Genomic DNA, 12,517 nt, shown 5'->3' with positions numbered 1-12,517 from the left:
ATTCTTCTTCTGCCGTCTCCTTCCCCTGGTCGCGGATTCTGCCGGTCATCTCAGCCAGTGTCATATAGTCCATCACTTTCATCTGCCATTCTTCCAGAGTGGGTAGGTCTTGTGTCTTCCAATACTTTGCGATAAGTATTCTTGCTGCTGTTGTGGCATACATAAAGAAAGTTCTGTCTTTCTTTGGCACCAATTGGTCGACAATGCCCAAGAGAAAGGCCTCTGGTTTCTTAGGAAAAGTACGTTTAAGTACCTTTTTCATTTCATTATATATCGTTTCCCAGAAAGCCTTAATCTTCGGGCACGTCAGCTGACAGTGTCAGACCTTTTCCCATGTGGCATTAAGGAAGGTCTGCAAGAGACCTTTTGGAAGGCTCGGCGGAGGATGAGGTTTTCCTTAATATAGAACACCCTAAGTAACCCTGTCCCGGGTCAAAGAAGTGCCCCCCTGGTGAAATGGGCTAGAGAATGTGGTTCTCCTCACCCACTTCTTCTCTTTGTGTATAAAGTAGCCAATGGGTTCCAATCATCTGGGGCACTTCCAGAGAGCAGGCACTCCTCCCCCCTCACACACACCTGGATTGACCCTGGATTAACAGCCAAAAGGGACTCTGGGCATTTTTAGGTCTGCTAGTTTCCATTCTTTGCTGGAGGTGCACCATATGCTAGAACCAGGTTGTATAATCAATCTGGAAGGTGTTGGCCACATGCAGAAGAAAATTATGTCCAATGCCCTTTGGGAACTCCATCCAAGCAGAAGTGGGAGCTGCACCCCCTTCCCTGAAGTAGAGCAAATGATTAAGGGCACCGAGCATATGGAGCAGTTTCCTTGCCCCAGGCCTTCCTCTTTGCAGCAAGTCTTCCTTTGGACGCCACAACCCACAGAAATGTCTTCATTCCATCTCTTTCAGCAACCAGCTTTCCCGACTGGCTTGCTCAGCACATCTGCAGCCAGGGGGGTTGCTTGTTCCCTTCCTAAAGAGAACAAGGAACCATTTTGCAACTTGCACATAGCTTTGCTCAGAATAATTACGCGCGTCTCTCAAGCACCCCAAAGCACCCCCTTACTCACTGTCCCCAAGCAGAGGATCATTCAGTGACTCCCACACCACAATCTCTCTGTAGGCCAGGAAGATTGTGCAGAATCCTCAGTATTTCCAGCTTGATCTGTTGGGCATCTCCTTTCATACACCTGAAGAGCCAGTTCCTCTCCCCAGCAATTAGAGGCACGGCAGCCCACACCCATTCCTGTGGGCCTGTGGCCTCAGTTCACTCCCTTTGGCATAGCCTGCTACAGCTCCAGTGACGCATAAGAAGTAGGGAGAGCCCGGCTGGATTAGGCCATAGGCCCATTCAAGCGTAGGTTCACTTCCCTGGAATCTCACAGCCATTGCAGCAACAGTCCATGCCTGTCTGCTCCTGAATCCGTTCCTCAGTGGTACATTGCTGCTTCTAGACACAAGTTTCATTTTTAGCCATCAGTGATGATTCCAAGATGATAGGTCTTAATCTTCTTTTTAAGCCACTTATGGTAGAGACTGTAACAACATCCTGTGGCAACAAACCCCATAATTATACATTGTGTGGAAAAAAAATCCTTTCCCTTGGTTGTTCAGAAGGTTTTACCAATCAGATTCTCTAGTGGATATATACAGCATGTCTGGATTACATTTTTTTTTGAACAATGAACCATGTGTGTTCTGGCTACTCCAATTTCAACCCACCCCACTTCTTGCAAGAGCTCACCAAAACTTGGACAGGGAGCTGGGAAGGAGATGCTGGTGGCAGTTTACCCCACCAAGTTTGCTGGAGCCAACCATACTCTGAAATGTATCAAGTGGTGAAAGAAACTGGTACTTAAGGTTATGCTGCATTGGCACATGGAGGTTCTACCCTGGCTGATAACCACTGGGAGCATAAGTAGATCTAAACCTCTTTTAAGTGAGCTATTTTAGGATGGCTAACCTATAGAGAGTTTAGAGGGGCATTAGACCCATTCACAGAAGGCCTCTCAGCGTGATTTCACAATGATTTCTACACAATCAGTGTTACCTAGGAATGTTTTATCAGTCAACAAATAAACTGAAATAAGAAAACAAACACTAGATTATCATTTAACGTTGTATATGAATGTAACCACCAGCTCTCCAGATTTAGTGGTGACAAGGTGGCCATGCTGGCATCTTCTGGGCACAGGACTTAGGCTGGTAAGACAAAGCACAGCTTCACTGTAGATTTGGGATATTAAAGTTAAGATCTCAAACATCTATTGAAGTTGTCTAACTGCACCAGGTCTCATTAGGTCTGAGCCAGGTTTTCCTAGAACTAAAAATCTCCACAGTACCTTTTCAATCTCTTAAAAATGTCCAGAAAAGGACAATGCAATGTCTCAGGGAGGCTTTTTCCTGTGATGAAAGAGTTCGGTTAGAGAAGTCTATGGTGTTTTAACCTAAAAAGTTCTAATTGTAGTTCAGAAAGACAAACATGGCTGAACTGGCAAGAAAGTTTAAAAAGCTAAACTCTTAAAAGGCCTGGTGTAAAAAAATAGCTATAATTTATTTATAGGAGGAAAAGTTCTGTACAAAATAGATTTCTTTAGAATCTACAGATCTCAGTAAGGACATACAAATACACTTTTTGTAACCAAGTGATGTGGTGCTCTGCTCATTTCGTTCACACATATTCACCACAGTCCGAGATGATAACTTTTTGCTTTGGTTTCCCATCTTTGCTGCCTTCGGCCTTTATAATAAAGAGAGAGAGGAGCAGATGTTAAAGTCAGGTTAAAGGAAGAAATAAAAACGTGCTGGGACATTTCAGTCCCTCTGGCTTTCTAACCTCGATCTGCCGCACCACGTCCATTCCTTCCGTCACCTCTCCAAAGACCACGTGCTTCCCATCCAGCCAGTCAGTCTTATCACATGTGATGAAGAACTGTGAGCCGTTGGTGTTGGGGCCAGAATTGGCCATGGACAGCAAGCCTACAAAGACACAAGCCATCCTTTTCAAAATTTCCTCCAACGCTGGAATAAAAAAAATCTATCTGTGTGTTTGTGTGTGCACATGTTTATAACAAATTGAGGAGAGGGGAACAGGTGACAAGACAAGGAGTTGAGGCTGAACTCTTGCACCTCCAGCTTTGGAAGACTAGAAGATACTGTAGCATCTTCTAAACCTGCATTTAATTATATATTTTAAAAAAGCCAACTACCACCATTTGGGAGATATAATCGTTTCACACTTTACATTGTTGCAATATATCCCCACCCCGCCCCAAAATCTAACAGCTCCCACTTCCTTTAATTCTTTGCCTGGAAACTTGAAAGATTATGTAAAAACAAACACTCTTAGAATAAAGCTAAGTAAAAGAAACAATTCTGCCTCATTTGCAGTAAGCAGTGTTGAGGAACCTGGATTCTTTTGTGCAGAGCTAGCTTCAATGCAAGAAGTGGGGGACCAGGTGTCTTGGGAAAGATGGCCTTAGGAAGCCCACTTGACTATTTGATGGTGGTGGCTGGTTGGAGTGAAGGGAAGAGAGGCAGGAGGATAACAACACCCCAACTATCCCTGCACCACCACAGAGCAGACGCTGGGGCATGCTCCAACTTGGCACAAACCTGCTGGATGTTATTAGTATTCATTAATGTATGCATCTGCCAAAATAGGCTTCTAAGTCATTTACAAATTATGAAGTAGTTATGCTAATATTAAAATATAAGCATCCATAATTAAAATACACAATAAAATAATTCTAAACAACACAGCAATTAAAGCAGGAGGCTCAAGTCAAAAGATCAAGAGAACCTCGACTCCAAACTGCCTGACCAACTTGAGGGCAAATAAACGCACCCTCCACCCCAGCAACTCTGTTACTTACCTGCCCCTGTGTGCTTCAGGATAAAGTTTTCATCATCAAATTTCTTCCCGTAGATAGATTTGCCCCCAGTGCCATTGTGGTTGGTAAAATCTCCCGCTTGGCACATGAACTGTGGGATGACACGATGGAAGCTGCTCCCCTTGAAGCCAAAGCCCTTTTCATGTGTGCACAGGCAGCGGAAGTTCTCTGCAATCCAGGAGGGTCAAAACAGAAATGTTCAAAATTGAGGAGGACAACGAAGGGGGTTATGGCAGCTAGGGCTGGGCAATATTAGGTTTTCAACATCACCAACCCAACATCGCAGTTGAAAAGAGCTGCATGGGCCCCAGCCTGCAAGGCCCCAGTTGAGACTACTTCAGCTCGCTCTCTGCAGGAGCTGAGGTGCTTTCAGCAATGCAGCTGGCCCCAGCCCGCTGCTCAACTGGAGGGCATGAAGGCTCCCGTCCCCCCAGCTGAGTTAGCCCTCCACTCCCCAAGATGGAGGGAGCCCTGTGATGGAGCCCGACAGGCTCAGTTTGCAAGGCTGCCTTTGCCAACAAGGTGTGAGGGGCGGACAGGCAGCCTCCTTTTCTTGGGAGAAAGAAGTTGCTTGCTTGCCCTCTCCTTGCCGGCAAGGATGGAGGCATCCCTGAGAATAGAGCCTGACAGGCTCTGTTCACAGGGATCCTTCAGCTTCACCAGCAAGAGTGTGGGTGTGGGTGCAAGCCGCCTCCTTTTCCTATGAGAAAGAGGCTGCTTGCTCGCACCCTCCCTTGCCAAAAAACAGAGGAAGCACTGCGACGGAACCTGGCAGACTCTGTCATCAGGGCTCCCTTTCACCTTCGCTGGCACGGCCCTCTCAGCCAGAGAGCGCAAAGACTTGACCCCCGGCTGAGCAAGATCCCCACCCATCTGACACGCGCGCATGCCGGAGGGATGGGGGCTTATTTGCACACCTCAGCCAGGGAGCGCAAAGCCTCCCACTCCCACGCATGCTAGCAGGAGAAAGATCAAGGCTTCCTCAGCCGCGAGCGGTTACAGTTTAACGGAGCTCCCACGCCGATGTTGGCTCGCACGAGCCACTGGCAGGTTGGGGGCTCTGTAAAACTGCTTGGCTGTTGCACTTGTCAGCCAAGCAGTTTAAAGACTCGGAAGGAGGAACAAGCTGTATCGGCACCTGGCCAGTGCAGCTTGGTTCTCCCTCTGTGTTGGCATAAGGGGCAGACCGCGATGGCAGTTTCACACTGGTGAACGCACCCAGCCCTGAGTTCTTCAGTGGCCAGCTGCAGCTTGTTTCTCCCTCACTGTGCTGGGCACTGGAGGGACAAGGGAACAGTGGAGGTTTCACTAGCGATATACCGCTTAGTGAAACCACATTCGCAGTCTACCCCTCATACCTGTCCTGGGCAATATATCAATATATATCGCCCAGGCCTAATGAGAGCTACAAAGATAGCCTCATATCATACAACAAAACGTAGCTGAATGAGGTAATAGTTCAGCCTCTTCAGTCTTCTTTAGAATAATTCTACTATACTCAGTGCTATTTTTCTAGAAAAAAGGTGTCCGAACTCACCATGAACACCTCACTTATTCTCCGATAATGGCAATGGCACCCACCTGAGAGGGGCCAGAACTGAGTTCTGGTTAGTTCTGGCTGGGGGAAAAAAGCCCTGACTATACTGATAATTTAACTGAATTCCAACTGAATTCTAAAATTTAAAAACAATTTAAAAACAAAGCAACGGTATCTAATATATGCAGAAATAAATAACAATGCCAGTACTTCCACTGCAGGAGAAAAAGAGACAAGTAAAATGGAATTTCCCCATGTTTGCAGAGGATGCAGAACACAGTAAAGGAGAGGGGCTTCTTTACCTCACATCAGAGCAAGGAGGAAGATAAGGGAATAAGTCTGCTGCTTCAGGAAATGGTAGAATTTTAATGGATAAGCAGGAAAAGACAAAATGATTTTGTTTTGACTCAGTCTTGTGCTCAACTGGGAAAGAGGAATTTGCAGCCCAGGATAAAAGAAACAATGCTAGAGAACATGTAGCTACTTGAAATCAAGTCTCCAGGGCCAAAGGAAGCTTACAGATATTACTTCAGAGCTGCTGTGTGACATCTAATGATAGTCACACTCAGAGTAGACCCACTGAAATCAATGGGTCGACTCTGAATGCAATGAACATTGGATATCAGCAAGTGCCTGCCATCTGTGGGAATTCTTAAGAGAACGGGTGAGGTGCTGAAATGTCCTCCAACTTCAAAAAGCAGAGCGAGGCGGATCTAGGAAATTGATCTGAAATACTGTGGGGGGAAATGTGGGGTTTCCAACCTGCCACTGTACAAAAAGGAGCCTTTTCTTACCGGTGGTCATAGGTACAATATCTGATCGTAACAGGATGTTCAATCGACCAGCAGGCTTGTTTCCAATCTTGATGTCCATGTAAACCTGGGGGTTTGCTCTTGATTTTTTTGCTGGTGGTTCACCCTAGAAGAAACAGAGCTTTTTCCAAGTCCAAAACCCTAGTCACCTCAACCATGAGTTTGAAAGCGACCTCAGCAAAGCCACTATCTCTATGTGACCAGCCTTAGCAGGATTGTTGTAAGGTTTGCTGTGATAATGTACAGGAAGCAACTAGATACTTCAAAGCACTTTATAAAGGTATTATTATTATTACTATGGCTGCTACTGTGATCTCTAAGTGAATTTTGCCACCTCTGAAAGCAAAGAAAGCCCTCTTAAGGTGTGTGTGATGTGGAAGAAGAGCATGCCATGCCTCCAAACTGCACTCAGTTGTCAGGCAACCTGGTGTGCACAGGCCTAACACTACCATCCATTGCGCAGGCAGGCAAAGAGGCTGTGCAGGCTAAACTTGGGGTACTCTGCAACTTAAGGGGGACTGAAAGTGCTCAGCAAGTGCAACAGATTATTAGTAACAAGCCCCCTGTGTAGATGTGGCTCAATAGTTATGTCCCCCCAAAGATGTTGCAACTACAGAGCGCTGTATCCTCCCACCCACAAGCCAAGATAATGCCTTTGTACCTCCTGGGCCTCTGATCGGGCAGGCTCTGCCCCTTCTTCCTCCACATTCTCCTCCAGCGTCTTCCCTGAAAATTTCTTCAGCCAGTCATCATCTGACCAAACTATCAAAGAGAAACAGAAGGGGGGGAAAGAATCTAGTATCGATCTTTTTGCCATCAAGGTATAAAATACAATGGCTTCCCCACACACAACAGCTAAGACTATCAGCTTGTGGCACCAATCTGTTCCATGCCTCACCTGGGCGGGAGGATCCTTCCTTAATCCTCATCGGCTTGGCCAGGTTGACACGAATAGTTCTCCCAAAGAGCTCAGATTCATTCTAGAAAGGGGGACAGTATTATTTAATGACATACTTTTATCCCACCCTTCTGCCAGAGTTCAAAGCAGCACCCCTTCAGTTTATACTCGCAACTACCCTGTGAGGTAGACTAGGCTAAGAGGGAGCAACTAGCCCAAGATCACACCCGCTGGGTGACAAAGAAGTCACTTTGCCAATTAAGTGGTATATAAATTAATCATTAATAAAAACATCATAGAATTTTCCTTCCTGGCAGTTCAGGGGGAGGGGAGGAAAGCAGAGGGCATTGGGCACATGAGCCCAATGCTTTCTGTAACACTGGTTTAGTGTTTGTTAATCAGGCTAATGCATAGCAAGGAGATCTTTCAATTCTTAGTTCTCAAAGGCCACCTGAAACAAACATTTTTGCATGAGGAGGCTGTGTAAAGCATCCCAGAAGGGAGGCCCAAGGTGTCTGGGCTGCTTTCTTCCCATGAAATGGAATCCAGAGCAGGGGCATCATTTGAACTTTCCAGAAAAGTAAGTAAGATCAATTTACCATGTTGTCAATGGCGGCTGCAGCATCCTAAGAGGAAAAATATAGATTTTACTATGTGCTTACTTGCTCATCTAGTTCACTCCAGCTTGGTGTCCCTATGCCAAGAAGTATTAAGTGTGAGAGAGAAATTGTTCCTAGGAGCCACAAGAAGCAGGATAGTCAGGCACATTATCGCTACAGGCTTACAAAGACAGAAATACAGTTTTGAACACCAGTCTACAATTCTGCCCATTCACAGTTTCAACAGTCGCATGCTCTGAAATTTAACTGGAGCAGCAGGAATGTAATGAGGAAGAGTCATGATTCTGCATGGTTAAGCAATGGTTAAGCAATACAAGCTTCTGTTCCACTGTAATCCTAATGGTGCCTTCAAACACTGCTTTCTGACCCAAGATACATTTACATTTACTCTCTACTGCTCATTCAATTTTAATTATTCAAGCAACTATAAAAATATTCCTGGAAAATCAAGAAGTTTCCCCTGCCCTCAAAGGCCAACCCTTCCTTCTTTGATTAAACCCAGCCACTACCCAAGTCAGCACCCTTTTTTACCACCACCACCACCCCACCAGCAGTTCAGCAAATGTGAGGGGAAATGGATGAGCAAAACTTCAACAAATCTGAAAATCCACCTCAAAAAACCCCCCTCTGCTATTCCTCACCTCAGCCAGCTCAAATTCAATGAAAGCAAAACCTCGATGCTTTTCTGCAGAAATACAAGAGAAAAGTTAGCACTCAAAGGATCCAACGCAGACAAAAAACATCAACATAAGATTGCAAAGAGAAGCAAAATATCTCACACTGACATTTCAGAAGCCCCGTCCAATTGATTTATGGCATGTTACTAATAGACCATTTAGTGAACAGAAGTAAAATGCTCAGAAATTCACTTTCATTCTACCACCTGGATGCTGTTTTTTCTCAGAGAATATAGAAAGCAAGAAGCCACAAAGTTCTGTTTTTTGTCAGGACCAATTTATAAGTACAAATCTAAAACCAATCTGCATCATGCTGAAGTAAGAATTCAGCGCTAAACTCCTAAAAATAATAAAATAAAAAATAATAATTTATTTATACTCCATCCATCTGGATGGGTTTGAAATAAGATCGAAATGACTGGAACAGAACAACACAAATAATTAACAAACACTGTGGAGTGAAATTATAGATGGTGCAAAATATTGGGCACACTCTTTTTCATATTTCATTTATGGAAAAAATGCTTATGGAGCTCATACACCAGAAGCTGAAAGTCCAAAGAAGAGCTCTGTGTGTCATCCAGGAGTTATGATGAGCAGTTGAAGCTCATGAGTCTCATTTGAGAACAAGTACAGTATGTTATGCTGTCAAGACTAAACCTAAGGATACCTCACCTCGGTCAGTTTGGAAAAAGTCTTAGCATCTGAGCCACCTGCTATTAGAGTCCACACTTAAGGCATACAATATCAAATGTAATGTGGTGGCCTAAAAATTCAAGTATTTCCTTAGGAATCCAAAGCATCACTCCTGTCCATGGATAGACCTCGAGTAGGAGGATGCAAGAGAGGACAGGGCTCCAGCATCTTGAGCAGTTGTGCAAACGGAGCCATTTCAACAGGCACAGCTTCGCATGCCAGGTGTGGTTTCCCTTCTTTTACACAACTGTTCAAGGTGCAGGATCTCTGTCCTCTCTGGCATCTTGCCCAACCTAACACACAGGGCCCATTTTCAAACCCACTTGGAGGAGCCAAGCAGGGATTTGGGGAAACATCCCACGCCAGAGGGAAACGCCTTTCAAAGCAACAGGAATCACTGCATGCCGAGGGTGGCCATGATAGAGCTCCTGCACCTTCAGCATTAGCCCTGCAGCAGAGAAGATCCCCGCATGGCAAAGTTACCACCTGCAGAAATCCTCTCTCGGCTCAAGATGCAGGAGAAAAATCCCGCCCACCAGCTCAGCCTTCCCCAACGCCGGGAACTCCTCCCTCCGCAGGTTTTGGACCGGGGCTGATGGGAGTTGTAGTCCAAAGCCTCTAGAAAGCCACCCGAGGCTGCTGCTGCTGTAGCTACAAATCCAAGCGCCCCCCACCTCCTCCTCACCTGTTTCGTAGTCCAAGGGGATCTGGATATCCGTGATGTCGCCGAAAGGGATGAAGGCTGCGTGGAGCACCCGCTCGTCCACCTCCTCCGCCAGCCCGCCTGAAAGACGCACGAAGGCCACACGCTTAAGTCGGGGGTCCCGGGGGTCGCCAACCCCTTCCCCCTTTCCCGCCGCCGCCCCCTTTTCCCCGCCTCCCGAGCTCTCACTCACCCACATAGAGCACCCTCTTGGTAGACGCCATCTTTTTCCTTTCCCACAATCCTTTTCCGCGCCGGAAGTAAAACGTCATCGCTGCGCGCCTTCGCCCCAGGGAAGCCGCTCTGCAGCGGGGCTCCTCGGGCAGGGCGGGGCGCTGTTGTGCCCAGCCCTAGGGGAGAGGGGGCCAAGTGCGCGGGACCAAGACCCCCGCCTGCAATCCTGAAGAGCCGCTGCTGTCATGTCGGTGTGGACAGTACTCCGCTTGGGGGGACCCAAGAGTCTGCACAAGGCGGCTTCCCATGTTCCGATTTACTTCGGCCCTTTTGCTCAGAGCCGTGAGGACTAGTATCTCTCCAAGCGCCCTGCCTGAAACCCTGGGCAGCCGCTGCCCATCAGTGTAGGCAGCACTGAGCTATAGGGGTCCGGAGTCTGACTCTGTATCACCAACAGGTACAGGCAAAAGTTTTTGGGGCACCCGGGGCCCAACAGACAGCCGTTCATGCCTGCAGTGAGACAGATTTCCATTGGCAGCCTATGAAATACTATTACTCCGTTTTTCACAAATAAGCCCATAACTGGAAAAGGTGCAGAAAAAGGCCACCAATGTAAACACAGGATTGGCGCACCCTCCTAACAAGCAAAGCTAAAAACGTTTTGACAGCAGGGCGGCTAGTTCAGAGAAAGGGGGGAAAGGCAGCTAAGGAAGGAGATGAGTGGTAAAGAAAATACATAGAGCTTCCTCCTCCCGCAATACTAGAAATCAGGGTACCCAATGAAGATGGGTAGCTAAGCATGGAAACCAGAATATGATAGCCACCAACTTAAGATGGCTTTAAAATGAAATTGGATAAAATGCACAGGATACAATTTTACCAATGGCTACTAGTAATGATGGCTATATGCTACCTTCAGATTCCAGAGGGCAACTGTTTTGGAGCTTTCTGGAGGCATCTAGTAAGCCACTGTGGGAACAGAACACTGGGCTAGAGAGGCATTTGGTCTGACCCAGTAGCCGCCTCTTGCATATCTTTCTTGAACAAACAAACTTAGATCATTTGAACAATTGTCTTCTATAATGACAAAAGGAACAGAATACAAAATGTTAATTTCATTAGTGTTTCCTAAGCTGTAGCCAACTGATTTCTTTACCAAAGTATCTGTTCACTGTTGAAATGCATAGGTGGGGATCCGAAGAACTATTAATAAGCTCTCCCAGGAGAGCTTGGGCATGCCATAGGATTCCTCTGCCTCTTAAAATAGCAGGGCCCTAAGCTATATTTCAAACAAGATTCTGAAAAGCCTCTGCAGTTTCCATAGTGGTCTGATACAAAGAAACAGATTTGTAAGGCATGCAGAACTACCTGTGGTTCTTTAGATCTTAAATATCAGAGACTGGGTATCTTTTCTCAGGTTACACTGGCATGGCCAAACCTGTCCCTCCAGCTGTTTTGGGACTACAATTCCCACCATCCCTGACCACTGGTCCTGTTAGCTAGGGATGATGGGAGTTGTAGTCCCAAAACAGCTAAAATAGAGGCTTCCCAAGCAACCAGGGCAGTGCTGGTAGTTGGAAAGGGACCTGGGAAATCATCTAATCCCAATCCAGGGTGTAGATTGCAACATTTTAACAGATACATGGCCTCTGCTTAAATACTTCCAAGCAAGGGAGATCCCAAAATCTCCTCAGACTGACTGTTCCACTGTTCTTTGTTTTTTTTAAAAAAAATTATTTTCAATGCAAAATTACAACAAAAATTACAAACAAAAAATCCCAAAAAAGAAAAACAAAGCAAAACAAAAAAAAACACACGCCTACAAAAAAAATCATGCCATCATAATAATCTTTACATACATATACACATATTGACTTCCTTCAATATGTGACTGTTCCACTGTTCATCAGGAACATTTTTTGTAACGTTTAAGCCAACAGTTCTAGTCTGCCACATGAGAGCTCTTCAGACCACTGAGGATTGCTATCGCATCTTCCAGTAACCTTCTCCCAGCTCTTTCAATCATGACTTGGTTCCTAGGCCCTTCACCCTCCCCTGGAGACACTCATGTCAGTGTCCTTAAAATGTGAGGCCCAGAAATAGTATTCCACCTGTGGCCTGACACACAATCAAGTGGACTGCTAGACCAGCTTTATGTCAGTAAAACACATCTGTACTTGCTCTCAAGCTTACAATTTATAAGACACGACACAAAAGGGGGAGGGAGGACAAAAGAAGTTAGTGCAGTTGCCAATTCTTAAAATAACTGGGTGGGCTAGAAGCATTTCAGGTAGCCTGTGGAATGGCTACTGCTAGGTAAGAGTTGAGAAAGAGCCAAAACGCATCTGGTTTCTCAGCAGAGCCAACAGAATACCCCTGCTTCTAATCTCTCTCTCTGCCACATTCTGATGGAACTTTTTATCCTCAGATTTGTGCATTAGGCTTCTGTTAACGCAGTCCAATATTGCACAGCCTTTTAAAAAAGCTATACTGCACTGTTGACTC

At 45.9% G+C, this 12,517-nt stretch overlaps 2 protein-coding genes across 3 annotated transcripts in view; one reads left to right on the top strand and one right to left on the bottom strand.

Annotated features, from left to right (window-relative positions):
* The window catches only part of LOC309535978 (bone morphogenetic protein 8B-like), a 28,924-nt gene extending 26,824 nt beyond the window's left edge, over positions 1–2,100 (top strand). Inside the window, exon 8 of one of the 2 annotated variants that reach the window (XM_082229530.1) lies at positions 318–2,100. The gene's annotated coding sequence lies outside the window, so the exon portion shown is untranslated. Of the gene's footprint in view, positions 1–310 lie in introns of both variants that reach the window. The other variant, XM_082229529.1, reaches the window with a different exon arrangement.
* Positions 2,101–2,537: 437 nt separating this feature from the next.
* On the bottom strand, positions 2,538–10,136 carry PPIE (peptidylprolyl isomerase E). Its single transcript, XM_082229546.1, has 10 exons — positions 10,032–10,136; positions 9,821–9,919; positions 8,404–8,447; positions 7,742–7,768; positions 7,143–7,224; positions 6,906–7,006; positions 6,227–6,350; positions 3,878–4,063; positions 2,839–2,981; positions 2,538–2,742 (listed from the first exon to the last, which is right to left on the bottom strand). The coding sequence occupies exons 1-10, from the start codon at positions 10,108–10,110 to the stop codon at positions 2,674–2,676; spliced, it is 954 nt and encodes a 317-aa protein (XP_082085672.1). The 5' UTR covers positions 10,111–10,136; the 3' UTR covers positions 2,538–2,673.
* Positions 10,137–12,517: the final 2,381 nt, after the last annotated feature.

The sequence above is a fragment of the Podarcis vaucheri genome (assembly GCF_965113315.1).
Source record: "Podarcis vaucheri genome assembly, chromosome: 7".
NCBI lineage: Eukaryota > Metazoa > Chordata > Lepidosauria > Squamata > Lacertidae > Podarcis > Podarcis vaucheri.
This window is presented reverse-complemented; position numbering and strand designations above follow the sequence as displayed.

What these genes read in the sequence shown, in the direction of transcription:
- PPIE (XM_082229546.1), bottom strand. Translation starts at nt 10,110, where the DNA reads ATGACGTTTTACTTCCGGCGCGGAAAAGGATTGTGGGAAAGGAAAAAG. An exon ending in CAAGAGGGTGCTCTATGTGG is followed by an intron (nt 9,920 to 10,031) that starts GTGAGTGAGAGC and finishes TGCGTCTTTCAG; the next exon opens with GCGGGCTGGCGGAGGAGGTG. An exon ending in TATTGTACCTATGACCACCG is followed by an intron (nt 4,064 to 6,226) that starts GTAAGAAAAGGC and finishes CCTGGATTGCAG; the next exon opens with AGAACTTCCGCTGCCTGTGC.